The 14,798-nt window shown below is 44.8% G+C and overlaps 1 protein-coding gene across 2 annotated transcripts in view; it reads right to left on the reverse strand.

Moving 5' to 3' along the window:
* Positions 1-14,798, reverse strand: part of DYNC2I1 (dynein 2 intermediate chain 1) — a 76,615-nt gene that overhangs the window by 11,254 nt on the left and 50,563 nt on the right. For both annotated transcript variants that reach the window (XM_058660743.1, XM_058660742.1), the window contains 7 exons: positions 14,679-14,767; positions 10,275-10,404; positions 8,964-9,136; positions 6,918-7,080; positions 3,041-3,154; positions 2,880-2,941; positions 2,084-2,135 (listed from right to left, as the gene is read on the reverse strand). In XM_058660743.1, coding sequence (XP_058516726.1) covers positions 2,084-2,135; positions 2,880-2,941; positions 3,041-3,154; positions 6,918-7,080; positions 8,964-9,136; positions 10,275-10,404; positions 14,679-14,767 — 783 coding nt within the window. The remainder of the gene's footprint in view (positions 1-2,083; positions 2,136-2,879; positions 2,942-3,040; positions 3,155-6,917; positions 7,081-8,963; positions 9,137-10,274; positions 10,405-14,678; positions 14,768-14,798) is intronic.

Below are 14,798 nucleotides of genomic sequence, written 5' to 3' on the forward strand. Positions count from 1 at the left end.
CCCACATGAGATGCTGGCATCACACGTGACGATTTAACCTGCTATACATCAACAGCCCAAATCAGAGTACATGGGTTCAATTCCCAATTGCGCTACTGACTCCAATCTCCTGCTAGTGTGGGCTCTGAGAGGCAGGACTGATGTCTCAAGTGACTGGCTTCCTCACACATGTGGAAGAACAGGGCTGGTTTCCTGGTTCGTGGCTTGGCCCGGTTACAGGCTACAGTGGACATCTAGGAAACAAACCAGCTTATCGGAGCCCACTACCCAACTCTGTCTTCCAAATAAATTTCACAAACAGCCAAATAACAAAGTACACAGAAATAAATTCAACTTGCAGTTGGAATGAGTTACTTTGATTATGCTGTATATTATCATCACAGGTTTAACTCCAAATGCAAGAATGTTCTAGCAGCTAGCTATTCATAAGCTTTAAGTGGCCCCATCCTTTGCACAGCCAGCTTAGAATCTCAGCTCATGTCTACTTGCCTGACCCGGCCTCCCGTGTCCCAACAGCTACATCTCCTGAGCCAGCGTCTTCTCACCTGTACCTCCCAGGCACCTGGCACTGAATCTAGCTCATGTACCATACAGCCTGAAAACCCCTTCAAATGCTTGCTGCTGTGAATGTTGTCCCCTGCTTGCCTAAAGACAGTGCTGGAACATGACCAAAGTCTCAGCCAGCACACAATGTTCTTGGTTTTTAACTTTTCTGTTGTTTTTCATTTTATGTGATAAGCACAGAGGGAGGTAGGGAGCTGCCTCCCAGGGTGCACATGACTGGCAGGAAGCCAGAAAGGACAATGGAACTGGGGACTCAATCCAAGGAACTGACAGGGGATGTGCTCACACCATGTGGTGGCTTACCCAACAAAGGTATGCTTACACAGCAACATTTACCAATGAAATACATCCCTTCTCCAGCAGATTCATCACTCATTGTGGGCAGACTCTTTAGCTCCTTAGTAATTCCACAATTGCTTGGAAAATGCAACAAGTAAGCAGCATGATCGGCCTTGAGATGAGCTCTCACGATCACAAACTCTGGGCTTTCAGAGAACAAGCTCGGGGAAGAGGGCAGGGGCAGTTTCAGGCCTGCCCCCATTGTTAAGCAGCATCGGTGGCCTCTGCACACACAGAGAGAGACCAGGGAACCTCAAAGGCTTCTAGCTCCAAGGATTTTACAAGCAATCTGTTAAGTCAACACAGGGCAGAATGCTTGCGAAACAAGCAGAAAGGATGCTACTTGGCGAAGACACTGAGACACACAGCTGCTCCACCTCAAACGTAATTACCAGTGAAATCAGTGCTTCATTCAGTCCTGTTTCTCTATAGGAAACTTTATCACGGCATTTTCAAATGAAGCACCCAGCATTTGCTTCACAGATCACAAAGTGTCCCTCCTTTCCCTTATTTCAAGAAATTGGAAATTAAAGTCAATATCACTATGAGGACACATCCGTGATAAAAATGAGGTGAAAGAGTGGGGGGAATGGGGCTTGTCGTTAGAGAATGAGTGTCCGGAGGGTTTTAAGGCTGTAAGAAAGCCGAATTTAAAACACACACGTTTGGCTGGACTCTCAAGTGTGACCAAACAGAACCATCCCATGATCCAGAGTCCTTTTTGGAACTGGAACTGAAAACCATAGCACACAACATCAAAACCAGAAAACTCCGGGAGACCGTATCATCCTTCCTCCAAGTCACTTCTGTCGCACCTGGACAAGAGTGGGCTTTGCCCGCAGGCCACCTGAGTGGTCTCAGGAAGCTCGCCCACAGGTATACTTAAACCAAAAAGAGGAAAACCCCAAACGAGGACGCAATCAAAGACCTGGGCACCTGATGGGCTGGAAAAGCCAACCGTACACAGCTACAAACAGAACTTGCTAATATAAAGCCGACTAGCCTTTAAATAATCACTAAAGTGATTGCTCAACAGTGGATAAGACTGCATAGCACACAACTGTAGCATTTGGTTTTCAGACAGTTAATTACAGGTTTTTCAAGGCAGTGTTATCGGTATCTCTAATCTCTATTAATTTTAGAAAACAGAAACTAAAATCAATGCTTTCATTTGAATTACCTAAGTCGCTTATTGAACCTGCGATGTCTGCCTTTGGTAATTCAACCACAACCTAAAAGCAAAATATTGAAAATGAACATTGATATATTTTGTAACTGTGAAACAATCTAAGCAAAGCATAATTATAATTAAGGCAATACACTATATTAGGTCTTAAAAATATAATTGCTCTAGAAAAAATATGGATCATTGGATTTTTTTTTTAAGTTTTACTTATTATTATCTGGATAGCGGACACACACAGATCGACAGAGGGAGAGAGACAGAGAGCTCCCACACACTGGGTCGCTGCCTCCGTGGTCCCCAAATGGGCTGCACCAGGCAGAAACCAGGAGCCCAGGGGCAGCAGGGGCCCTATTACTTCAGTCATTACCTTTTGCTGCCACCATGTATGTTAACAGAAGCCTACAATCAGGAGGGAGGACACGAACCCAGGCACCCTGACACAGTCGGGAGTCCCAAATACCTCTTAACTGCTGTACCCACAAACATGAACTTTAGGGGTGAAATTCTAAATGGTACATTTTCCATATTCCCTTTACTCAGCAACTTCATTAATACTCAGGTTTTCATTCATGGTCTAGGATGAGTTTTAATGTCATTTCCTTGCCCTGGACATATTATCCCAATTTTCATTTCAAATACTTGTACTGAGCTCTCATACTGGGCCCCAAGCCTGCTGTGTATAATATATCATATCCCCTTGTCACAGGACACACAAACCCCGGCCTCTCCCCTGAATCCACTCAGATGACCTCATTCCTGCTTCTGCCGAGGGCCCTGGGCACATACTCACCCACACATTGAGCACCCCGCTCTCATCCAAGGACGCAATGTGGAAGGACAAACCTAATATTTCTAACAGAAACAAAAAGAAGAAGAAAATGCTTTAAACAAGAACACCACATTTCACAGTCTCCTGACTCACGGGTAGTAAGAAAGAAAGGGGTCAGTTACCTTCCTGAGCAGAGAAGGACGAGAGCACAGAGCTGGCTTTCTTGCAGGCAGATGCGGAGATGGCTTCCACTGCTTGAACAGGGCTTTGGTGGTTGACTAACGTGAGGATTCCGTCTAGAGTGTTAAAAACCCACAGGACGCACAGTTAAGCAGCATCTCAGAGGGACGCAATGGACAAACAGGAGGTGCTTCTGGGTCTGAAAGATCCTCCCAGAGAACCAGAAAACCAACATGGACTAGTTATAAAACGACGTGTGGCTGCCACTCTAGCATTCCTGGGAAACACCCCGCAGACCTCAGTGAGCTTGGAAGAAGAGAAGCAAGCTCCAGTTCTAACACAGGATAGAATCTAATGTTGAGGCCAAACAGCTGTAGGGAAGTGACGGCGACCTCGAGGCGGTCATGCAGCTCATGAAGAAAGAGGGGGTCACCAGAAATGGAAGGTGCCTCCTGGAGAGAGCACACCAAAGCTGAAAGACACCCCAAGCCCACCACCTTCACCTCCAGGAGCAACACTTTCCACTGAAGAGACACCTCACCTAGAGGATGTCCCAGAGTAGGAATATGGAAAGTCTCATCTCCCCTCAAAAGATAAGCACAGAGCAGAAAACTGGCCAACTCGACACTGCAAACTGAGTCCAATCTTCAGGAACAATTAGAGAGGAGAGGTGTTGTGGCCCAGGGGTTAAGCCTCCTCTGGAGCTGCTGGCATCCCAGTCAGGTTGCCTGCCTCCACTTCCAATCCAGCTTCCCGCTAATGAGCCGGGGGAGGGGGGAGAAGAGGGTGGTTTAAGTTCTTTGATTCTTGCCACACACAGGACAAAGTTCCTAGTTCCTGGCTTCAGCCCGGCTCAGGCCAGCTTTGAACCACGAGACGGAGAGCAATCCCCCTCTGCCCTTTTCCCTACCACTGTGTCTTCAACACACACACAAGCACCACAGCTGAGAGCAACAGTTACCCCTTAACAGGTGAATGAATGAGCAAACACAGGCCCATGAACAGCGGGGTATTATCCAGTGAGCAAAATTTCAAAAGTTAAAGCTTACAAGATAATTTTAAAAATAAGATACCAAGCCATGAGAAGACATGAAGGAACCTTACATGCCTATTACTAAGCCAAAGAAGTAATGAAAATGCTGCATAATCTATGATTCCAACTGGATGGCACTCAGGGAAAGTGAAAAACAGAGCAACCATTAAAAATAAGTGGTGTGGACCCAGTGCAGTAGCCTAGTGGATAGTCTTTGCCTTGCACGCACCAGGATTCCATATGGGCACTGGTTCATATCTCAGATGCTCCACTTCCCATCCAGCTCCCTGCCTGTGGCCTTGGAAAGCAGTGGAGGACAGCCCAAAGCCTTAGGATCCTGCACACCCATGTGGGAGACCCAGAAGAAATTCCTGGCTCCTGCTTTCAGATTGACACAGCTCTAGCCATCGCAGCCACTTGGGGAGTGAACCAGTGGATGGGAGATCTTTCTCTCTCTCTCCTCTCTGTAAACCTGCCTTTTCAATAAAAATAAATAAATCTTAAAAAAATAATAAGTGGGTGGCAGGAGTCAAGAGAGAGAAAAGGACGTAAAGGAGAAAGCACACAGAGACACACCATGATCCATTGGGAGGCCGGATGCACACAGCAGCAGTGAGGGAGAAACAGCTAACATCCGACTTCTCAGTAACAACAGTGCAGATCGGATGAAGAAGAAGAGAAAATCAGAAACGAAAATGAACAATAAACTCCAGATTATCTTTCAAGAAGGAAAGGTTTCTCTTCACACAGTAGTGTTAAATAACGGGATATCCATATACAAAAAGAGTGAATCTCATCCAACAAATCTAACTATGCATAAAGCAAACGGGAATGCTAAAGCAGAAAGCTCGCAGGAGAAAAGCTCTACACGTCTCGATCAACAAAGCCTGCTTATTTGTCACACCAAGTGCATGGTCATAAAGGAAGAAAAAGGATAAATTCAATTTTGTTGAAGTCAAAGTCCTCTATTTGTAAACAATAAGAGGAAAAGACCACAGAGTATTTACAAAACACATCAGATATATGATATACAATTACAATGCACAGTGGATTTTCAGAATGTGCTATAAATAACCCAATGTTGTAAAAATCGGTTAAAGACTTTTAACAGACGTCACCAATGAAGATGAACAAATGGCAAAAAACACTCAAAAATATGCTCAGCATCATTACTCACAAAGGAACAAAAATGAACAATCACAATGAGCTACTTCACCCGCTCATTGGGACAGCTAAAACATTCTTACCAACCGGAGCACTAGAAATGGTGCTACGTCCTGGGGCCTGGCGGGTGTGCCCTGGACACCGACTGGAGTCCCACCGTCCCACTTCTGACCCAGGTCCCTGCTAATGGCCTCCGAAAGCCGTGAAGACGATACAAGAGAAGCTCCTGGCTCCTGGCTTCAGCCCGGCCCAGCCCTAGCTACTGTTGCCATTTGAGAGTGAACTAGTGGATGAAAGATTTCTCTCTTACTTTCAAATAAATAAATCTTAAAAAAAAAAAAAAAAACCTATGAAACTGTGTCACGTAATGCAATGTAATTAATAAAAAAAAAACTGGAAATAAAAAGTACTGGTGAGGATAGAAAGTAACTGGAACACTTCACTGAGCACACCAGTTGAAACACTGACTTAACACAGGTACCGGACACAGGCAAAGACCTGGAACTGACTACACATCCACCAACTGGGGAACGGGCGAACAACCCTGGAACAGCACGACTTGGCAAAGCAGGAATAAACTTCTGCATACACAGGCGCAGTCCCTCCTGTAAGATTTCTTTTATTTCCTACCTGAAACAGGTGGACCGTGAGGTCACAAAACAGATGAGCAGCCATGGAAAAGGAGACAGCAAAAAAGAAGAGAGGGAGCGTGTGCATGTGGCCAACAGGACTTACACCTCCTGCACGAGCGCCAGAGCAGGGCATTAGGTCATAACACTGGGTGTGTGCGCGGGCCTGGCCCGTGGACTCAGCGCGACCCTGGACACACACATCATCTCTCTCAGAAGCTGGAATACAAGAATATGATGAGGAACTGAAATGAGGCAATGTGCACAAAGCAGAGGAAATACTATCTGTTGTAGTGGACAAACTGCTCACCGGCCGACTGTGGACCGCAAGAGGCCGCATCGCACCTGACTAACTGCACTTGACCACTTCGGGGCGAGTGAGCCCTGTCCTGGGAGCACACACAACTAATTGACTTTATTAGTTCTTACATACAGAGAGAATTTACATATAGAGAGAAATTTATTTATTTTTGCTTGAAAGTCAGAGTTACAGAGAAAGAGGAGGACAGACAGAGATCTTCCATTCTCAGGGTAACTCCCCACATGGCCCAGAGCTGAGCTGCTCTGAAATCAGGAGCCAGGTCTCCCATGGGCATACCAGGGCCCAAGGTTTGGGCCATCTTCCACTGATTTCTCAGGCCATTAGCAGGGAAATGGGTAGGAAGTGGTGCAGCCAAGACTCGAACTGGTATCCGTATGGGATGCTGGCACCACTGGCAGAAGATTAGCTTGCACTGTGCCAGTTCCAACTCAAATTATTTCATGGAGAATTTTCAAGGCACAATGAATTTAATAAGGAAGAAAATTCCAATTATTCATTACTGGCCACCAGATAAGCATTACCTGAAAGGATTTGTTTTCCTACTAGTATCTTTTTTGGGGGAGAGGGATATGTTTCTTTTGCTCATGAGGCAGATCCCATTCCCAGAGGTTACCTGAGTGAATAAATGCAAATAAATCCAAAATTTCACACCTGAGATCTGCATCACTTTTCTAGAAGAGCTTTCTGCAGGACTATGTAAACAAAATTACCAGCACACCATTGACACTGACCCGTGGAGAATGTTGGTGTCCTGAATGTCCAAAAGCAGTCACTCAGCTTCACATAATGATGTAGCCTGGAGTCTTCTCTTAAATCCCATACCACAACGGAGCCGTGCGCCGTGCCGGCAAACAGCAAGAACGCCTTCACAGGGCTGAAGCAGCAGCACGTGACCTGAAACAGACACACACAGAGACGATGAACAATATATTAACTGTTCATAGAAGTTAGGTCAACTGACTATGGTTATCTGTCACTTTTCTATTTCACATACATGTCCTTACAGAAACTTTCACAGCAAGAAGCTGTGACTCAAAGGAAGTGACCTGCGTACCTCTTTGCTGTTCACTTGTCTGAGGATCGATTCCTTCAAACAGAAAACAGGAGGAACAAGCCTATGGTGTAAGATCATTACAGTCACACACATAAGACGCACAGCACCCACGGAATGCTGTGCAACGATCCCTTCCGTTCAACTCCGTCAGTCAAACCTCAAAATGGCAATTACACTCTCTGTAATTTTGTTTACATAGTCCTGCAGAAAGCTCTGACTTTTTTTTTCAAGTCCCCCTATACTGGTACCAACAAAAAGTATTCTTTTCCACAACTTTGTTGGAAATCAAAGGTTTAGAGGGCGAGGAATTTACGGGCAGTCATTAACAGCCACGGATTCCACACATCCATGACTCAGCCAGTTATGGATGGACAATATGCCAAAGAATATTGTACTAAACATGCACGGACACTTTTCTTGTTAGGTTAGTCCATAAATACTAAAGGATTATTGCTAACACGATATTTCTTTTGTATGAGGTATTCTAACTGATACAGAGATGATTTTAAAGCACATAGGAACACCATGTAAGGTGTTATAACTGATATAGAGATGATTTTAAAGCACACAGGAGCACCATGTAAGGTGTTATAACTGATACAGAGATGATTTTAAAGCACATAGGAGCACCAAGGTGTTATAACTGATATAGAGATGATTTTAAAGCACACAGGAGCACCATGTAAGGTGTTATAACTGATACAGAGATGATTTTAAAGCACACAGGAGCACCATGTAAGGTGTTATAACTGATACAGAGATGATTTTAAAGCACACAGGAGCACCATGTAAGGTGTTATAACTGATACAGAGATGAATTTAAAGCACACAGGAGCACCATGTAAGGTGTTATAACTGACGTAGAGATGATTTTAAAGCACATAGGAGCACCAAGGTGTTATAACTGATACAGAGATGATTTTAAAGCACACAGGAGCACCATGTAAGGTGTTATAACTGATACAGAGATGATTTTAAAGCACACAGGAGCACCATGTAAGGTGTTATAACTGATACAGAGATGATTTTAAAGCACACAGGAGCACCATGTAAGGTGTTATAACTGATACAGAGATGATGTTAAAGCACATAGGAGCACCATGTAAGGTATTTGCAAATACTATACAATCTATCCGAGGGATTTGCACATCCTCAGATATTAGCATCCACGTGAGTTCTGGAACCAGTGTCCCAAGGACATCTGAGTGATGCCTGTATGTATTTCCCTTGTTAAAAGGAAAGCAATCACAAAAGAGGAGCTCTCCTGCTGGACCTGCACAGTCCTTGACCCAACGTCTCAGCAATCAGGGGCCGAAACAACGAACAAAACTTAGGAAGGGGTCACAACAGCAGAACACTGCAAACTACATTGAGAAACCTCAACACAATATGATGAAATCTCTAAAATGTCTGGGTCTCAAATAGTGCCAGGATCCCAGAGCCATGTCCAGGCTGGCCAATGTTTACACTGAACCTAAACTACACTCATAACCTAATTTTCAATGGACCTTAGAGGCTGACCTACAACAATTCTGGGCCTCTCAGGTTGAGTCCATCCCCACACCTAAGAATTCCAACACGTGACTTGTCACCATGCAAAAGAGTTGGGGGTGACAGTGGGACAAGAAAACTGACCCTAAGTGCCCATTCTACTGCACTGTCCCTCACTCCCTTCCCTCCTTGGTGAGCTTCGCATCATCAAACGTGAGACTCTCAGCTGTACCTTGGACTCACATATCAGAACCTTCTGGGGCCCTGAAGGCTGCCAAATATCCCACACGCAGAGGACATATCTTCCATCCAGTGGCTGCACGACTGCCTTGTCAGGTAAATCATGGACAGAGACTACGGTCTGCCTCTGAACTCGAGAGGCAAGCAGGCAGGATACTTTTCGATCTGGGGATAAAAAGAATATTGTTGTGTTTCTGTGAGTTGCCAGAATCCATGTTAAATTAACCCACTTCAGAACACCCAGGTAAGTTTCAATTTAACAAAAAAAAACATAGTTCTTGGAAAGCTGTACACTGCATGAAATGTGGGTTTTGGTAAACGGCCACATCCTGTACTTAAAAACTCTGCCCAAGCTAATCTTCCACTAAAAAAGAAATCCATCAGATGTGGAATAGGACAGACCTGAGGAAGACAGACCAATGCTGGCCTTCAGCTACCTCACTGGCATTTTGTTCAAGGCAAAGATGTTAACAGCTTAAAAAATTAACTTAGGTCTTGCAAATGCAATTTGTTCACTTATTTAAATGTCCACATGTAATTATATCTTACGTTTGATACTATGTACTCTATTCACTGAGCATTTTCTGTTCCATCACAAACATCAATGTAAAACTAGTCATCCCACGATGTGTTTGAACTACTGCAACTCTGACGTACAAACTCTTCTCATGCTGCTCCAACTCTACCGTATTTCAAGTAAAGAACAAGAAATTAAGATTTAAACAAACCCAGCAGTTAGGAAAAGGCTGCATCCTGTGTGAGGGTCCCTGGGTTTGAGGCCTGGCTCCTCTCCTGATCCCAGCATCCTGCCAACACGCCTGAGAGGCAGCAGCGGATGGATGCATGGATGGAGTGTCTGGATTCCTGCACCCACAGGGGGGCCCAGGTTGAATGCCTGGCTCTCAGTTTCAATCTGCTCCAGCCCTAGCTGCTGGAAACATTTGGGTAGCTTATCAGAAGATGAGAAATTTCTTTCTATTTACCTCTGCCTCTCAGATAATAAATTCGTTTTCATTAGCATTAAAAATAATGCAGAAAATCTTACTTACCATACAGATAAAGATTCCCTTATTTAAAATACTGCGTCATTCCTTTAATTTTGTGAAAGTTATTAACCACAAATTTAACATAAATGAGTAAGGGGGAAAAAAATCTAACCACTCTTGTATTCAACAGAAATTCAGTCCATTTTTTTATATACTACAAACCCCAATGCATGAAAATAGAATGTCATATTAAAGATCATCATTGCAACATACAGTTAACAGTTACACTAAAAGCCACATTCAAGGATGCCTCTTACACTGAAGGAATGGCAGGTGAGTATTCAGCTGAGAGGAGCTGTCACTGAAATGCAGGGTGTGCTCCTGAGCCCTGAGATTCTGGCTAGGTGCAGCTGCCAAATGATCCTCTTCCAGCAAAATAGCAATCACCTTGGAAAGAAACATCAGTAATCTTTAATAAAAAATTATGTTTTACATTCTTTTGAAGTATCTTTTCACTGTATCTGTTTCCACAAATGCTTGGTCCCATGATATCACAAAAAAACAAAAGATTTTATAGTCATTTCACACCAACAATAGAAACTAACAGGAAAAGATCAAATAAACTCCACAGGAGGGCCATTACTTGATCTTCCATATGATTTCACTAGATAGATAGCTAGGTAGGTAGGTAGATACACAGACAGACAGACACACACACATACACTCACTATATGTATTCAATAAATGAACTGTCAAAAATCACAGAGAAAGGAAAAAGGCTAATTATTCAACACCCTGAATATGCAAGGGAGTATCAAGAAACACCGTGCACACCACCTCTCTCAGTGGGTTTTGGTCATGACCAATAACAAGTCGCGCTTTTGCGCTACGAGGCTAGCCTTAGGATTTGAAGACTGAAGAAACGACAAGACTGAGTATGGAGAAGGCGAAGATGAGCTCATGATAACTGACAGGATCAAGGTCAAGAAGTCAGGGGCTGTGTGGTGACAGTGTTAGGATGAAAGCGAGGAAGTTAGGAAATACTGAGCAAAATGGGTTAGGATCGCCACTTGCAACTCTGGCACCCCATCTGGGTGCTGGCTTGTGGCTCAACTGTTCCACTTCCAATCCAGCTCACTGCCAATGGCCTGGGAAAGCAGTAGATTGGCCCAAATGCTTGGGTCTCTAATCCTGTGTAGCAGACCCAGGTAGGAGACCCAAAAGAAGCTCCCAGCCTCAGCCTGATTCAGTGCCAGCTGAACTAGACAGAAAATCTGTGTGTAACCCTGCCTTTCAAATAAATCAATAACTCTTACCAAAAAAAGGTTATGTGTGAAGAAATCAGAAATTGTCCAGTAAGAAATGGACATGATGGGTGTGAGGAAAGCAAGGGATTTTTCATGATAATGACGAGATAAATCGAAGGCAGGGAACATTTGGTGAGAACTGCTAGGGTCATGTTTAAGAAAGATGGGGTGGCCCGCACAGCTGGTGGCACCAGCAGAGGTGGCTCCAGGCTGGGCCTGCCTGAAGTCACCTCAAGCCCTCATCTTCTACAGGAGCGGCGGGCGACTTTGAGGGCCTATGGGGTCGTTTAGCTCCCGACCAGCTGGCAGCATGCGCCATGAACTTGTACTTCAGGATTTGCAGGGAAATTGGGGGATCACACAGGTGAGGGTGGACGGATCACATTATGCTGGGCTATGACACCAACCAGCATACAAGAGAACCAAGTCCTGGGGTGGATACTGTAGGGGCTATGTAGGCCTAACCCAGGCTACAGCACCCACTGGCAAATGCTAAGGTGAGGTGGGTCATGCCAGAATGGGTCATAGCACTCAACCAGCACATGTGAGACTGGGGAGTTAGGAATGAACACAGTAGGGGGGGCTGCATGGGATTCCCCTGCTGGACCACTATCCCCACTGATGAGCATGAGAGCTGGGACTGGGGGCAGACCAGGTTGGGCAGGGCTACAATACCTGCTGGCCTCACGTGAGCTGAATCAGGCGAAAGTCAAACTGCGTTGACTCTTCCTACCTATGCATGCATAAGCAGAGTGGGTTTGGATTAGTTGGGCTTTGCCGCAGCATCAGCTGCACAAGCTGGCACAGGGAGCTAATTCTACCAAGTTAAACTCCAGAACCACCTGGAGAGTACAAGATCCAGGAGTGGGAGTGAGCTAGGAAGAGAAATTGTGAGCACCTCCCTCTTGGCTTGCTATTCTGTCTAGTGAGCATGAGAACCAGGACTGGGCAGGCATGGCTAGACAGAGAGTGGCATCCGCTGGCAGGTGTATGGGCTGGATAGTGGAGCTGGTTGGGATGAACTAGGCTTCAGTGCCCATTGACATGTATGGGAGCTGACTGGGATGTGGGACAGACTGGACCAATCTGCTGTACAGAGTGGCAAGCATGGGAATCAGGGCAGAGGGCAGGCCTGGTGGGGGTTATTGGGAGTTGCCCCAACTAGGCTTCAGCTACCACTGTTTCATGTGGCCAAGTGTGTGGTAGGCAGGATCGCGCTGGGCTGCAACTCCCATTACTTTGTGTACAGGACAGGGCTGGAGACAGAACTGACCCAGCAACCGCAACTGTTAGTGTGCATGTAAGCTGACTGGGGCAACAGACTGTGCCAGGCCCTGTGTTGGCAAGCACACACAAGAATCAGGTCTGGGATCACCTGCGATGAGATTTCTTTGGGGATCTCTCAACTGAATCACTGAACTCAGAACTTCAACGATGGAGAAAATTGCAGGGTCCATGGTCTAACTGGGGAATGCTTGTATCAGAGCTGGGCCTTCTCAGTGGCTCAGACAAAACAGTGGACAGCATGGCCAGTTGCACATGAAGACATGCAGTACACCGGAGTCTGCAGAGCACACCTGGTACCAGAACAGACAACGAGGACAGAACAAATCGATCAACTACCCCAGCCACATGGACAGTGAAAATCTAGGCAATTGGAGACTCTAAGGTGGACTATGTCAGCCAGTGAAGTCAGTGGATGCTGGAGAGACTTCATCCTGCTTGGAATGGTGAGACTAGCAGCAATTCAGAACTGTTGAACTATCAAAACCACTTCAGCAGTGCCCTTGGAGCATGTCCCAAATCAGGGACCCTGAGATGGGTGGGAGTCTCGATGTGGCTTCTCCTTTTATCTTTCCCCTCCCTCAGATACAAGAAGGGAAAAAGAGAATGTGATAACAATGGTATCACCCACTTTCCTCTAGCCCTTCACCCTTGGTGCCCTAATCAACTACGTAAAGATCATAAACAAAATAAAAATAAAGAGAAAAAAGAAAAGACAATGAAGATTTAAAAAAAAAAAGAAAAAAGATGGTGCGGAAGGTCAAGGAGGGATGACAGATAAGGGATGACTTCAGATCTGCTGATAATTAGAAATGATCGCTGAAAAATCTTTTCAAAATAGTTTTCTTTTAGAGAGTCACACTAAACTATTTTTAGAAACAAAGTTATGAGGACTAGTACTTATTTCAACCAAATAGAAGGTGGAGGTGATGGGGTATTAAGGGACAGTATCAGATGAGACGAATTTGCTATGAAGCAACATCTAGGGAAAATTCATGAGGCTTCCCAATACCCTCCCCTTATTTTGAAATGGATATTGAAAAATTTCCATAATCAGGTTAAGAAATGATGAGTTGGAGACAGGGTTGTGGTATAGTGGGTTAAGCCATTACTGGCATCCACTATGAGTGTTAGTTCAAATACCAGCTGCGTTACTTCTGATCCAGCTCCTTGCTAATGGACCTGGGAAAGCAGTGACAGGCAGCCAAGCACTGGCTACAAGTGCACATGTGGGAGATACAGAGTTCTAGGCTCTTGGCTTCAGGTTGGCCTACCCATATCCTCTGCAACCATTTGGGGAATGAATCACAAGATGGAAGACTGATCTCTCTATATCTCCATGTGTGTATGTGTGTGTATGTGTGTGTGTGTGTGTGTGTGTGTATAGGGGGTATAACTGTCTTTCAAATAAAGTTAAATAATTAAAATAAAAATCTAGGGGTCAGAACAATGGCATAGCTACTAAAGCAGCTGGATGCAGCGCCAGCATCCCACAGTTACTAATTTGTGTTCCAGCTACTCTGACTGCACGTCCAACGCAGCTCCCTGCTAACAACGGCCTGGGAAAGCATTAGAAGATGGCCCAAGCACCAATACCTCAGCCACCCTAGGTGGGAGGTGGGAGCCCTAGATGAAGTTCTTGGCGTTGGCCTTGCTCGCGCCTGATTATTGCAGCTACTTGGGGAGTCAATCAACAAATCTGTGATCTTTCTCGCTTGCTCACTCACTCACTCTATCTCTTAACTCTGACTTTGAAATAGATAAATAAATCTTTAAAACAAAAATTCAAAAAGAAATCATGCATTTGCTATTCAAGTACCCAATATTTATGTTTGTCTTACCAACTGATACATCTGGATTTTATTCTATAGTTACTTAAAAATACAAGAAACAAATACTAAAGTATAAAATGCATACACATACTTGGTATTTTAGTGATAAACAACTCCATGTCCTTTGCACTTAAAGAAAATACCACTGTCATTTCTGGGGGAAAATAATACCTTAAATGAATAGCTGATCTTTATCTAAGCTACGAAGGCGCCAAGATTTCAGCAGCTCCTACGCTTCTAGGTATACTGAAACCTTCAGCACTCACACCTGGACTAGCACACACAGTGTGGACTATACCTGGCAAGCTGACCGCAGGAAACGGGATAGCCTGGGAGTATCGACCTTTGGTATGACTGTAGCATCAGCAGTGTCTCTTTCTTCACTACCTAACCAACAACAACAAAATAAAATTACATA

Source organism: Ochotona princeps, chromosome 2 (genome assembly GCF_030435755.1).
Source record: "Ochotona princeps isolate mOchPri1 chromosome 2, mOchPri1.hap1, whole genome shotgun sequence".
NCBI classification, from domain to species: Eukaryota; Metazoa; Chordata; class Mammalia; order Lagomorpha; family Ochotonidae; genus Ochotona; species Ochotona princeps.